The 15,952-nt window shown below is 43.0% G+C and overlaps 1 protein-coding gene across 1 annotated transcript in view; it reads right to left on the bottom strand.

Annotated features, from left to right (window-relative positions):
• Positions 1-15,952, bottom strand: part of PREP (prolyl endopeptidase) — a 151,190-nt gene that overhangs the window by 100,584 nt on the left and 34,654 nt on the right. Inside the window, exon 7 of the mRNA XM_077289641.1 lies at positions 6,123-6,228. Within this exon, the coding sequence (XP_077145756.1) occupies positions 6,123-6,228 (106 nt within the window). The remainder of the gene's footprint in view (positions 1-6,122; positions 6,229-15,952) is intronic.

Genomic DNA, 15,952 nt, shown 5'->3' with positions numbered 1-15,952 from the left:
TATTATTTGTGGTAACCTTCTAAACCCAAGGGAAGGGCAATCCTTAAGCCATGGTTCCCTGGAGGTTTCCTCCACAGGGGATTCTTCCTCTCCTGAGCGCTGTAGGATCATTCTTTGTGAGTCGGAGGTTTGCCAAGTTTAGTCCCATTAATGCTTTTGCAGGGACTTCTAGTTTTTAAGTTTACAAAAATGATTTAATTGTTTAAAAAAAAAAAAAGAAAAGTGGCAAATGAGACTTGGAATTTATAACCCGTCATGGCTTTGCGGTTTAGGAGTCAGGTGGAAGTTGCAGACAAGTTAAGGTGGACTCATTTTAACTAATAGAGGATGTAAAACCTCATGGTGGTGAGCAGGCTCGGCTTTGGTGGCCAGTCTCAAGGACGTTGTAATGGTAACATCAATCGGGGCGGGCACAGTGGTTAAGCACAGGAGTGAGGATAATTGGGTCATTGGTGCCCTGAAAGTTTACTGGCTCTGCTTGAATGGCAAGCCAGTGCGTGCCGCCCCTTTATGGCTGTCTGACATACAGCACCAGGACAGACAGCTGGGGATATCGCAGTACTTGTGAATCCCAATGTACTAGCACTCCACCTGACTCCCACTGTGATTATTTAATCCGGTGATTTGAATAAAAGCTGTGGCCATTTTGACAACCAAAATAATGTGTTTTGTGTATTTATTTTAGTACCTAGGTTTACAGTAGTTATGATGGGTTTAAGATGGGAGTGGGGTCCATCCCATATCCAAAAGTCATGCATTTATAGAGATGTTTTTATTTCAGCTTTTGTATATACAGTGGAGACTATCCGGGGCCTTGCTCACGGCCATTTGAGGGAGGAGCTGTTGCATGAAATGCTGATGTGATGTCTTTCTCATGTTTCTGACTGTGCACGGTGTATTTTTAATGTGTCTGCTGTGCTTGTGCAACTTTTGTCACGTGTGCTATGCTTATACGACGTGTCAAAATGTGTGTGCTGTGCCTGTGCAAAGTGTCAGATGTGTGCACTGTGCTTGTACGTGTCAGATGAGTGCGCTGTGCTTGTACTTGTCAGATGTGTGCGCTGTGCTTGTACGACGTGTCAAAATGTGTGTGCTGTGCTTGTGCAATGTGTCAGATGTGTGCACTGTGCTTGTACGTGTCAGATGTGTGCACTGTGCTTGTACATGTCAGATGTGCGAGCTGTGCTTGTACGTGTCATGTGTGCGCTGTGCTTGTACGACGTGTCAAAATGTGTGCGCTGTGCTTGTGCAATGTGTCAGATGTGTTCACTGTGCTTGTGCAGCGTGTCAGATGTGTGCACTGTGCTTGTGCAGCGTGTCAGATGTGTGCACTGTGCTTGTGCAGCGTGTCAGATGTGTGCACCGTGCTTGTGCGACGTGTTAGGCTACTTTCACACTAGCGTCGTTCTTGAGGAAAAACGCATCCTGCAAAGCTGTCTGCAGGATGCGTTTTTCCCCCATAGACTAACACTACCGATGCATTGCGACGTATTGCCACACGTCGCAACCGTCGAGCGACGGTTGCGTCGTGTTTTGGCGGACCGCTGCCACAAAAAAAGTTACATGTAACGTTTTTTGTGCGTCGAGTCCGCCATTTTCAACCGCGCATGCGCATCCGAAACTCCGCCCCCTCCTCCCCGGACCTTGCAATGGGGCAGCGGAAGCGTTGTAAAACTGCTTCTGCTGCCCACGTCAGGCATTTATTTCACAGCATGCGTCGGTACGTCGGCCCGACGCACTGCGACGGGCCCGTACCGACGCTAGTGTGAAGGCAGACTTAGATGTGCGCGCTGTGCTTGTGCAACGTGTTAGGTGACATGTCTCATGTGTGACAAGGCAGAAATATGCACTGTGTTTTTATGATGTGACTGATGTGTGTGCTGTGCATGTATGACATGTTCAACATGCTTTTGTTGTATATTGTATTACTTAAGAGAGGGGACCCTTTGGCAGTCCAAATCTCATGTAGGTTTACAGTTCAGTCTGAATGGAAGCGAGGCTTAGCACAATAAGATGGCAGAGCTTAACTACCAGAGGTGGAGTTTTCCATCTGCCAGAATTGGCTTGGAAGGAGGTCAGCACTGGATGTGTTAAGTGTTTATACCTGCATGATTGACCTAGTTTGCTGCAAAGTGTTTAACGTAGGTTGTGTATTGATCAGTGAGAATGTCCTGTGGTGATGCAAGTGTCAACAATATGTCCTGTGTTTATCTGAAGAGTGCACTGTAGTTTTGTGACTCAACTGATGTGTGTCTTATGATTGTGTGGGGTGTCTGAGGTGTGACCCATGATTGGTAGGAACGGTACTGCATAAGGAGCGTGCCTCTGACTGTGGAGCCCATAACACAGATGCCAACAAAATACTGTTAGTGCCCGGTTCCCCCCTCACACCAGCCAATGGTTCTTAAAGGGGAAGGTTCCTACGGCCACACCTACAGGGGTTAAATCCAGGTGTCCGGGCCAGTATCTTTCTCTTTCCCCCGGCGGACAACTGGAAGCTTTTGTGTGTATGTATAACTAACCAATGTTAACTTTACTAAGTCACAGTGGAAGAAGCGGAGGAGGGCAAAGGTTCGTGACCGCTCATTGGGCCAACTCGCCTGTCGATCATGGACAGGAGCTCGGCGCGAGCCGCCCGTTACGAAATGTCATTGCCTTTCTAGGCTTATGTAATTAATAAACTGTGACCGACCTGTTCAACCCACCTAGGACGGTCTGTGTTTTCATTACGGGATTGGAGGGAGGGGTAAGGCACTGGTTATGACACACAGGTCTCCACAGTCTGTGTGAAGAGTATGATTTGTGCCCTGTGCTTGTGTGATGTATCTCCAAAGTGCCATGTGCTTGTATGATGAGGCTCAAGTGTGCCCTGTGCTTGCATGACATGTGTCATGTACGTGCTCTGCTTGTGTGACACATCTCAGGAGTGCGCTCTACTTGTGTGACACATCTCAGGAGTGTGCTCTGCTTGTGTGACGCGTCTCAGGAGTGTGCTCTGCTTGTGTGACATCTCAGGAGTGAGTTCTGCTTGTGTGACATCTCAGGAGTGTGTTCTGCTTGTGTGACATCTCAGGAGTGTGCTCTGCTTGTGTGACATCTCAGGAGTGTGCTCTGCTTGTGTGACGCATCTCAGGAGTGTGCTCTGCTTGTGTGACATCTCAGGAGTGTGCTCCTCTTGTGTGACATCTCAGGAGTGTGCTCTGCTTGTGTGACATCTCAGGAGTGTGCTCCTCTTGTGTTACACATCTCAGGAGTGTGCTCTACTTGTGTGACATCTCAGGAGTGTGCTCTACTTGTGTGACGCGTCTCAGGAGTGTGCTCTGCTTGTGTGACATCTCAGGAGTGCCCTCTACTTGTGTGACGCGTCTCAGGAGTGTGCTCTGCTTGTGTGACATCTCAGGAGTGCGCTCTACTTGTGTGGCGTGTCTCAGGAGTGCGCTCTACTTGTGTGACGCGTCTCAGGAGTGTGCTCTGCTTGTGTGACGTGTCTCGGGAGTGTGCTCTGCTTGTGTGACACATCTCAGGAGTGTGCTTTACTTGTGTGACGTGTCTCAGGAGTGCGCTCTACTTGTGTGACATCTCAGGAGTGAGCTCTGCTTGTGTGACGTGTCTCAGGAGTGCGCTCTACTTGTGTGACATCTCAGGAGTGTGCTCTGCTTGTGTGACGTGTCTCAGGAGTGTTTTCTACTTGTGTGACATCTCAGGAGTGTGCTCTGCTTGTGTGACGTGTCTCAGGAGTGTGCTCTGCTTGTGTGACGTGTCTCAGGAGTGCGCTCTGCTTGTGTGACGTGTCTCAGGAGTGCACTTTGCTTGGTGACGTGTCTCATGTCTGCGATGTGCGTGTGAAGCGTCTTGTGTGCGTTGTGCAAAGTATTTAGTGTAAAATGTGCTTGTATGACGTGTCTTATGTGGGTGCTATGCTTTTGTGATGTGTCGAAAGTGTGTGCTGTGGTTTTGTAATATGCCTGATAAGTGCACTTTAGTTGTAAAGGGGATCCATGCACAATTCTCGCACGGGGCACTTTGTTTTCAGTGTTCACACTTAGTCGTATATTGAACAATAAACATATTTCAGTAAAAATGTATAAAAAATTAAACTATAATTACATGTGCTATATGAATTAGGAGCCAGCAAATCCTCAAGAATTCTTACCATTTAACTCAGCAAATGTGCATTACATTCCACATATTTTACATTTTAATATTAATGAATGTTACTTTGTAATGGATTCTGAGTGAATAATTCATGGTGGTTTTGTGTATTTTTTCATGATTTCAATTGGTTTTCAGTGAATAAAAGAAACCAACTCAAACCCAATAATCTCTTCCCAAGGCACTTATTAAGTGAAAAATTCATAATGTAACGTTATCTTAAGGCCTGGGATCCAATTTTCTCCTTTAATGAATTTCAATTACCGTTTTGGTAAGATAGGACCGTACCAAAGGAAATGGTTTAATGGCAAATGCAAACTCTCTCAACGAGTACATGTTCCCCAAGTTCTCTAGTCACCCAGGAAATGGCAACTAAATACAGACATCTTAAGAACAGTGTATCTAATGCCAAGCGTCAGAAAATGGCTGGAGATCAGGAATATGCCAAAGATTTTAAAATCCACAGCATGCGGATTATGGCAGTGGATTCCTCACTAAAAGGCAAGTATAAAAGTATCAGCTTTTCTAAATTACAATAAGACACCTCCGTGGTAGAACTCAGAGATCCTATTGCTCATGTCTGCTGCAGATTTTCTAAAAAACATTGACTCATGTGAACATGGCTTTAGGATGAATATCAACATGGAAGTTCACAGTTCTAATTTAGAATTAAAAGATATTGGCTTTATTTAATGGCAGAACTGCACATTTCATTTAATGTAATACGGGCCAGGAATAAAACAGGCAGTCCACTAAATTACCCTGGATATATTAGCCAAACAGAACAGAAACAAAACATCTATGGATTTGCAATATTCCATGAAAGCAGGAGTGTAAAAGAATAGAGAAGATGAGGCTGTAGCACCACTAAATTGGTATCATGGCTGACCTCCTGGTAGTAAATTAGGAAGAAGATGTTGCAAAACTAAGTTTGTGCTTACATCTAAAAGCATAGTAAAACGATCATTTTCACTAAAAGTACACTGAGGGTCTTAGTGAAAGCCTGAATGTCTTAAAGGGAACCGGTCGCTGGATTCAGGCTTCCCTAACGAAGAGCAGCAGAAATCTGGCTGCTTGACTGCAACTAGGTCCATTTTTCTCTGACACGCTTGGTTTCCCACAGCAAATGTAGATTTAAAAGAGACCAAAGTCAAAAACATGACTAGTCCAGGTCCATCCCTGGACGGCGTCTTCCTACACCGCCATAGTTGATTGACAGTTGTCTCCCATGTGCATACATAGGGAGAGACATAGCAATAACTAGAGCAATCCCTTTTGCCACTGTAGTTGATTGATCAATGTCTCGCTAAGGCCAAGTACCTACATGGGAGTGATCTGTCCGTCACCCGGAGTGGTGTGGGGAAACGAGTGCTTCGGAGAATAACATATGCAGGTAAGTGCTAATTTATGTTGCCTGTTGTTGGGGTAGCATGACAGGTTCTCTTTAAGCAAATGTTCTGAAGAGCTTTAAGCCACCAGTGTTTAAAGGGGTTGTGCCACCATAAAGAATACCTTTAACCAAGCAGAAAAGGTGGATGTAAATGGTTTTGTAATTGACGCTTATTAAACTTCCCCAACACCATGCTGCTCAGAGCTGTGGTAGCTAAAACCTGCTGACAGATTCCCTTTAAGTCCAAACAGTGCAGCTGACTTCACAAGAACAAGCCACGGCCAAATGTGGTGGCGAAAGGTCGCATGACCAATTACCAAAATTGTGCAGCAAATCAGCACGACCCATGGGCTTGGCAGCCACGTTCCGCTAGACTCTCTGGTGTCGCCCTTCACTTGGAATATCTAGTCGCTTATATAAATGTACTCTGGCAACAAACATTACCCGGATTTCAGTGTTTACAGTGAAACCTTTAGGGTTATGGACAATACTACTTTACAGCTACTATACATTTATCTTATGCTTCTTTTTTTCAGATATAAAAATATCTAAAAAACGTTTCTGGATGAACCTTACTCACCAGTAATACCATTTGGTTGCTTGTGTAAGTCACAATACCAGAGGCGGTTGACTGGATCACAGCCTTCTCGGATAGACAATATTACGTACCGGCCATCATCTGAAACCTACAAGAATAGAAAACAGTGAGCAAGGTGACAAGACCATATCAATTCATTAAGGGAAATTACTCATGCCAAAGAATTTACATTTGGGGGATGCAGTACTTTCCACTGTACACTGGGTAACTGTGTAGTTATATATGCAGATATGGCCGATTCCACTTTCTACAACCATACACATCCCTTGGTGAAGCATCTAATGTGGCTAATACATCACGTCATTTAGAGTGGTAATGTAGGGGCCAAGACACTGATTCTAGTGATGTATCACTTACTGGGCTGCCTGCTGCAGTTTTGATTAACATGGTTCTATCTAGCAGTTCTCTGAATGCTGAGCTCTGTATACTCTCACCCATTCCACTGATTGACAGCTTTCTGTGCACACTGTGCATAGGCAGGAAGCTTCCAATCAGTTGTGGGGGCTGAATCACACAGAGATCATGAATATGGAGAAGTACATAGCAGCAGGTTTACTAGTCCTCTAGTGATAATCTGCTCATAAAACAGTGATTTAAAAAAAAAAAATACACTAAGTGGCCCAGTAAGTGACAGATTGTTGGAATCATGGTCTCTGTCTCTACATCATGCTGCTCTCAGATTACATAGCAAAATGATGTGTTTCCTATGCTAAATGTGATCCAGCCTTATTAATCAGGGAGATTTCATACCATAGAGAGATGCGTGGTAATACCGTAATGAGCATACGGCCTACGGTGGTGGCCACATAGGGGTCTGTGCTTCAACATGCAGCAAATCATTAGTAGGGTATGTTCGCAGTGGAAAATGTCTGCAATAAATGTAGAGAAAGCTGCAGGGAAATCTGCACTAAATTGTGCAAATATGCAGCTGCACATTGTGTAGAAAAACACAATTCTTACATCCATTGATGCTTCCATGGTAGCCCGAGCCTGGTGCCCTACTGTTCTCTGGAGGTCCGGCGTACAGCGAATCCGGAATCAAGAAGCCTTACCGAGGGAACACCAGGTGAGGGGACTATAGTATTTTTAGATTATTATTATTATTATTACACTGGTCAACAGCATTTTTGGTGCCAAAGATATTTCATCGAATTTAGGGTATTTTTGGGGTGCTGATTCTGAATATGTCATCAGTTTTGCCAGATTGTCTCAAGTTTTTGAGATTTTTGGTATCTTATTTATAGCACTTGTTGGTAAATGCGACGCATCATCTCATTAATTTCTTTGGATTAGTACTTGAACTGAGCAGTTCTCAATATAGTTTTGTGTTAATTAGTGTTCTAAAAGTTTGTTCATAGCTTGATTTTTGCACTAACTTTATGTTGTTGTCTGTTTTCCAGTGAAAAGCATGAACTCATCAAGAAGAAGTTGTCTTAACGATCCAGACTCATTCTGTTACATTTGTGGTGAATACACACTGCCAAAACATAGAAGAAACATAACAGACTTCGTAAAAAAAGTGTATTTTGCCTATTTTGGGGTTATGCTTGGGGACCAAGACAAGTTTTGGGCACCACACATAGTGTGCAAAGCATGTATCGAATTATTACGAAAATGGAGCAAAGGACAAAGAAAAAGCTTCAAATTTGGTGTTCCAATGGTGTGGAGAGAGCCAAAAAATCATCATGATGACTGTTATTTATGGTAAACACAGGTACAGGCACATCTTCACAATGAGGGACAGGCCTTCTTGCAGATTCCATGTTACTCCCATTTTCGTTTCTTATGCTTATTGAATCCTTGCACTTGCACTGCACAGAAATAACAGTCATCATGATGATTTTTTGGCTCTCTCCACACCATTGGAACACCAAATTTGAAGCTTTTTCTTTGTCCTTTGCTCCATTTTCGTAATAATTCGATACATGCTTTGCACACTATGTGTGGTGCCCAAAACTTGTCTTGGTCCCCAAGCATAACCCCAAAATAGGCAAAATACACTTTTTTTACGAAGTCTGTTATGTTTCTTCTATGTTTTGGCAGTGTGTATTCACCACAAATGTAACAGAATGAGTCTGGATCGTTAAGACAACTTCTTCTTGATGAGTTCATGCTTTTCACTGGAAAACAGACAACAACATAAAGTTAGTGCAAAAATCAAGCTATGAACAAACTTTTAGAACACTAATTAACACAAAACTATATTGAGAACTGCTCAGTTCAAGTACTAATCCAAAGAAATTAATGAGATGATGCGTCGCATTTACCAACAAGTGCTATAAATAAGATACCAAAAATCTCAAAAACTTGAGCCAATCTGGCAAAACTGATAGCATATTCAGAATCAGCACCCCAAAAATACCCCAAATTCATTAAAATATTTTGGACACCAGAAAATTTTTTTTTTTTTGTTGACCTGTGTTATTATTATTATTATGTAAAGCGCTCTATTTTTTCAATTCTGGGTTGGAGGATTTGTCTGTAGTCCATAGAAAATGATCCAAGGACTGGGGTTTGTTGGAAAGTTTGCTTTCCTAAATGAAAATCGGCAACATAACCGTAACATAAATTGACATGCTGCGATGGAGAAAATCCGCACTGCTAGGCAATTTCGGCAGCGTGCGGTTGAGATTTGTTTATAGCTCATCAGCTTCGCTGCTACTAATGATTTGTGTCCATTTTTCTGTCCAAAATCGAAATTCTGAAAGAAACTAATGTTACAAAAATGAGCAAGTGCTCAATAGATTCCTTAAGAGGTTTACATGTGGAAAACTGAAAACAATCCACAATCCATGTGAATGGGATTTCTGCAGCCCTGTTCACACGCTACTGAAAAGGTGCACGGAATAATCTGCAAGAATACGTGATTTGTGCCCATATGAATTCCATATGGAGACTTAATTATGGTTTATTGCCGATTGCACCTGTAATGAAAAGTATTCACCCCCTTGGCATTGTTTGTGTTTTGTTACCTCACAACCTGGCATTTCACTGTTTTTTTAGGGTTTGCATCAGTTCATGTAAAGAACATGTCTACAACTGGGAACAGTGTGTTTGTTTTTATTGTGACGTAAAGAACAAATAGAACAAAATAACTTCAGTGTGCATAGCTATTTGTCCCCATAAAGTCAGTACTTTGTAGAGCCTATTTTTGTGACAATTACAAGTCGCTTTGGATAAGTCTCTATGAGCTTTCCACATCTTACCACTGGGATTTCTGTCCATTCCTCAAGGCAAAACTGCTCAAGCTCCTTCCAGTTAGATGATTTCCTCTGGTGAACAGCAATCTTCAAGTCTGACCACAATTGGACTAGGCCACTCCAAAACATCTACATGCTTCACCTTAAACCACTCTGGCTGGCAAGCATATCCAGGACGGTTCTACAGCCTCAGGACACCATTACCACCATTGGCCACCAATGATTGGCACTATTCTGACTATAAGTACGAAACAATACATATATCTTACCAGATACGGAAAATATATCCCATACAAAAAGCAATGCTTTCTACTGCACAGGATTCTACCGGGCCTCCATTCAAAGCCTCTTAAGGTTACCTGTGACCTACTATCATTACCTAGTACATTTCATATCCTCCTAAGATTACCATTTATTTACAGCCTACCACTAGCCGCATGGAAGTTTATATATGGCTATTCCCTAACCCTGGCTCCCATTCCTTTTGAACCCCAGTAAACCCCATGATTAAGACCTGGGAGGGTTGAAACGTTGGGTGTCTCTACTTTACTGGGCTTTGGACTAATTTTTGTAACCTGGCACTTTTTTTTTTTTTTTTCATTCTCCAAAATAAAATTCCACAGATGGTTGCAAATCATTCTATTACAGTATGTGGTGAATTTTTGCTATTTAGTGCTGATGCATCACACACAAATCGTATTACAAAAATATTTAAAACACAAGTTGTTATGTAACAAAATAGGTAAAAAGCCAAGAGAGGGGGTGAATACATTCACAAGCCACTGTAGATACCCATATAGATGGCTCAGGAGGGTTCAGCATACTGACAGATTCCCTTTAAGTGCTGTGTATATAGCGATCAGAGAGAGTAAAATTCTCCTTGCCTGCTCTGTAGGGAGTCTGGCTGTGTCTGACAACTGGCTACACAATCTCCTGCAAACTGCTTACTCTGCTTTGATGTTTTAGAATGTCAGTGCAGAGTAAAGTAAGGAATGCCTGGACAATTAAAGTCTATGTGCAATCCAGAATGAAAGGGGCTCTCCAATTCTGAACAACTCATTCTTAAAGGGTTAATCCCCTACTGGACAATTCCTGATTAATCACTTCACTGCCCCATATTACTGTATATAAAATTACTCAGTACTCCCATCCTGCATAGTGCAGTTCCCATGTCGCTGCTGCTCGTTATTGGTTGTGTCATGTGACTGTTGCAGCCAATCAGCGGCAGTATTAAATATTATCTCCCTTAGTTTATCTTAATGGCTATATGGAAAAAGTTCACAAACCACTGTAGCCCTTGGAGGCCCAAGAAAAAAAGAATGCCGCTGTAAACTTTTTCCCTTTTCTAGCAGCACACCGTTTAGAGAAGCGCAGTCTGCTACACAATTCCATACAGGGTTTTTCTTTTTTAAATAATGCCGATTTAAACCCCCAATTTGACATTGGGCTGTAAAAGCAACCCTATCTACTGTATATTTGATGAATACGTAATTTTACCATTATCCAATATATGCAATGTGTACTGAGCCTACAGGAAGCTTAAAATATGCCAAACCTGATAGACTGCGTATAACTATAACTGTGGGCACTGGGTATTTTACCATTACTTACTTGACAGTTTCATATACAAGAAACAAAGGGGTGCTTAGCTTGGCGCCATATTATTCCTCTACGCTGTAAGTGTACTGTCGTTATATATGCAGTACACCAAGCAAGAAAAAAGACTTTCACCTAAAAGAGCTAACGGAATAATATACACAGAACTCATTATGCTACACATAATGCAAAGCCCAGCATGGCGCACAAGGCAAATAAGAATCGGAATAAGATTCCCAATCGCCCAGGAACACACATTTGTATTAGGATTTCACAAGCCCTGTCTGAACACGAGTGATAATTCCCATTTCCTTGTATCTGCCTGATGACAGATATGTAACATGCATCTGAAGATTTCATAGGTAAGGAATGATGAGTACGGCTCAATAAACTGGAAATGTAGAGCAGAAAAGAAGATTATTTTTTTACCTGCTATAAATTGTTTCAATGCCTCAGGATTTCTAATCGGGATAGAGAAAGTATTAGGTCAACCTGACGCAGGTATTCCCGGAGGATGCCACTTGGTAAAGGCCAATTAGGCATATATTCATCACCACAAATGCTTTAATCATTGGGAATTCCATATAGTTGAGACAATCGGGCCAGGAACCAGACTACTTCATTGAATCCCCTAATATGATTTTTTACGACTTAACCCATAACACAGAAACTATACTGCTCAGATCGCCGGGGATGATATGTGACTGAGCTTTGCAATTTCCCGTATGTTGAAATCTGGTTGAGTGGCATGGTTTATGAGGACCATGGCTTTATATGCTCGTCTCCCGGTACTTTCCTGCACGCAACCTCCGATCCTCACAAGATCTCCTTCTCTACTCACCTGTTATCTCCTCTTCACACACTCGCATACAAGATTTCTCTCGCGCATCACCCCTACTCTGGAACCCTCTACCACAACATATCAGACTCTCACCTACCATCGAAACCTTCAAAAAGAACCTGAAGACCTACCTCTTCCGGCAAGCCTACAGCCTGCAGTAACCACCGATCGACCAAACCACTGCACGACCAGCTCTACCCTCACCTATTGTATCCTCACCCATCCCTTGTAGATTGAGAGCCCTCGCGGGCAGGGTCCTCTCTCCTCCTGTACCAGTCGTGACTTGTATTGTTTAAGATTATTGCACTTGTTTTTATTATGTATACCCCTCCTCACATGTAAAGCGCCATGGAATAAATGGCGCTATAATAATAAATAATAATAATAATAATATGCTGATTATATACACATGGCCGCATCATCATGGTCAATTAGTATACCTGCCAGGTTAAGTAGATAAACACGGACGCCCATAACCTTCAAAGATTTCATCCATTATGAGTTCATTCTTAAAACATACAACTCTGCCCTTCACCTCTCCAAACAAACCTATTTCAACACCCTCATCACCTCACTGTCAAATAACCCTAAACGTCTCTTTGACACTTTCCAGTCCCTACTCAACCCAAGAGAGCAGGCCCCAACCACGGATCTCCGCGCTGACGATCTGGCCAATTACTTCAAAGAAAAAATTGACCACATTCGACAGGAAATCATCTCCCAATCTCTTCATACCATGCACTGTCCTCCCTCCCCCACTGCATCTAGTTCACTCTCTGCCTTTGAACCAGTTACAGAAGAAGAAGTAATCAGGCTCCTTGCATCTTCTCGCCCGACCACTTGCACCAGTGACCCCATTCCGTCACACCTCCTCCAGTCCCTTTCCCCGGCTGTCACCTCTCACCTAACAAAAATATTCAACCTTTCTCTCACTTCCGGTATTTTTCCCTCCTCATTTAAGCATGCCATCATACATCCATTACTTAAAAAACCCTCCCTCGACCAAAATGGTGCCGCTAATTATAGACCTGTCTCTAACCTTCCCTTCATCTCCAAACTCCTGGAACGCCTGGTCCACTCCCGTCTTACCCGCTATCTCTCAGATAACTCTCTTCTCGACCCTCTTCAATCTGGCTTCCGCTCTTTACACTCTACTGAAACTGCCCTCACTAAAGTCTCTAATGACCTACTAACAGCTAAATCTAATGGTCATTACTCCATGCTAATTCTCTTGGATCTCTCCGCAGCATTCGATACTGTGGATCATCAGCTCCTCCTCACTATGCTCCACTCCATCGGCCTCAAGGACACCGTTCTCTCCTGGTTCTCCTCCTATCTCTCTGACCGATCCTTCACTGTATGTTTTGCTGGTTCCTCCTCCCCTCACCTTCCCCTTACTGTTAGGGTTCCTGAAGGATCAGTCCTAGGCCCCCTCCTCTTCTCTTTGTATACTGCCCCTATTGGACAAACAATCAGTAGATTTGGTTTCCAGTACCATCTCTATGCTGACGACACCCAATTATACACCTCTTCTCCTGTTATCACGCCGACCTTTTTAGAAAACACCAGTGATTGTCTTACCGCTGTCTCTAACATCATGTCCTCCCTCTATCTGAAACTGAACTTGTCAAAAACTGAACTCCTCGTGTTCTCTCCCTCTACTAACCTACCTTTGCCTGACATTGCCATCTCCGTGTGCGGTTCCACCATTACTCCAAAGCAATATGCCCGCTGCCTTGGGGTCATCCTTGATTCCGAGCTTTCATTCACCCCCCACATCCGATCACTGGCTCGCTCTTCTTATCTGCATCTCAAAAACATTTCTAGAATTCGCCCTTTTCTTACTTTCGACTCTGCAAAAACTCTTACTGTTTCACTTATTCATTCTCGTCTGGACTATTGTAACTCTCTACTAATCGGCCTCCCTCTTACCAAACTCTCCCCGCTCAAATCTGTCCTGAATGCTGCAGCCAGGATCATATTCCTCACCAACCGTTACACCGATGCCTCTACCTTGTGCCAGTGATTACACTGGCTACCCATCCACTCCAGAATCCAGTACAAAACTACTACCCTCATCCACAAAGCACTCCATGGCTCAGCACCACCCTACATCTCCTCTCTGGTCTCAGTCTACCACCCTACCCGTGCCCTCCGCTCCGCTAATGACCTCAGGTTAGCATCCTCAATAATCAGAACCTCCCACTCCCGTCTCCAAGACTTTACATGTGCTGCGCCGATTCTTTGGAATGCACTACCCAGGTTAATTCGATTAATCCCCAATCCCCAGAGTTTTATGCGTGCCCTAAAAACTCATTTGTTCAGATTGGCCTACCGCCTCAACGCATTAACCTAACTTTCCCTGTGTGGCCTATCAAAAAAAAAACATAATCAGGTTCCTCTCATCATGTTCTTATACACTTTATGCAGTTAATAGCCCTCTGTGTCTGTACTGCTACATACTTAGGCAGTTAACTGGTTCTTGCAGCTTTACATGAACACCCGAGCCTTACACTATGGCTGGTCCAAATAACTAAAGCAATTGTTACCATCCACCTCTCGTGTCTCCCCTTTTCCTCATAGTTTGTAAGCTTACGAGCAGGGCCCTCACTCCTCTTGGTATCTATTTTGAACTGTGATTTCTGTTATGCTGTAATGTCTATTGTCTGTACAAGTCCCCTCTATAATTTGTAAAGCGCTGCGGAATATGTTGGCGCTATATACATAAAAATTATTATTATTGTAATGGATGAATTGTGGCAGTAAAAACAGCTGCTATGTTCATGACAAGCTGCACTCAAAGAAAATCTCGTAAAATGCACTGCTCCCAAAAAATTATGGGAACACTTCAATTTCACATTGAATCTCAATGAATAGAAGGCTCAATTTAAAAGCCCTGCTGAAAAATGCCAGCCTTGCCGAGGGGATCACAAGCTGTTAGAGCAGCCTCACGTTGCGCCAATATTTTGCAACTTTTCAAAGGTTCTTATGCCAGAATACTGGTGAAAAAGTTTTAATGAATTGGGCCCAAAATCTTAACTGATATAAATTGTGTGATTCTCTGAGAACAAAATGATGTAGGCACAGTAAGAAGAACTGGAAATCAGCAACAGATTGAGAACTGGATATCAAGTCCTCCAGAAAATAAAAGTAAAAAATTGAACTCACGGGTGGATCTAATGTCAGAATTTCACGATGGCAACTCACATTGCGACCCAGTAGTATGCATGACCTCAACAAGCCTGCATGTGTGTAGGCATGCTCCTGAAAAGACAGTGTATGGCCTTCTCCCAGACCTAGAGGAGGGCATCAGTGAGCTCCTGGTTTGTGTTGATACTTGGCGAGGTCAGATGGACCAATACATAATGTCCCAGAGGTCCCAGGCAACACACCCTGGCCACATGAGGCTGCCATTGTCCTGTAGTAGGAGGGACACTAGGGTCACGCACCAGCGTAAGGTCTGACAACAAACAGCTCTGTGGATTTCAGTGCAGTCAGGGTACAGTCAACTATCACATGGAGGTTTGTGTGACCCTCCAAAGATGTGCCTCCAGACTCCATTACTGACCCATTGCCAAACTGGCCATGCTGAATGATGTTGCACGCAGCATAACGTTCACCATGGCATCTCAAGACTCTTTTATGGCGGTCATATGTGAACATTATAGATCTGTCCTCAACTATGATGAGAACGGCATTGCCAAGGTGATCTGGCAATTATTGTGTTCTTCGGCAACTGCCAAATAAATATAGGACATCTGGCCCTTACACCACTTTCATGCAGTTTGTTTCTGATAGTTTGGGTAAAAGTTGCTTGTACCTACAAGCAGTTTGCAATTTTAAACATTTTTCGAACACCCATTTAACCCCTTAGTGACAGAGCCAATTTGGTACTTAATGACCGAGCCAATTTTTACAATTCTGACCACTGTCACTTTAAGAGGTTATAACTCTGGAACGCTTTATCGGATCCTGCTGATTCTGAGATTGTTTTTTTGTGACATATTGTACTTCAAGTTAGTGGTAACATTTCTTCGATATTACTTGCGATTATTTATGAAAAAAACGGAAATATGGTGAAAATTTTTATAATTTTGCAATTTTCAAACTTTGTATTTTTATGCCCTTAAAGGGCCACTGTCACCCCCCCAGCCGTTATAAACTAAAAGAGCCAC

Source organism: Ranitomeya variabilis, chromosome 2 (genome assembly GCF_051348905.1).
Source record: "Ranitomeya variabilis isolate aRanVar5 chromosome 2, aRanVar5.hap1, whole genome shotgun sequence".
Lineage (NCBI taxonomy): Eukaryota > Metazoa > Chordata > Amphibia > Anura > Dendrobatidae > Ranitomeya > Ranitomeya variabilis.
This window is presented reverse-complemented; position numbering and strand designations above follow the sequence as displayed.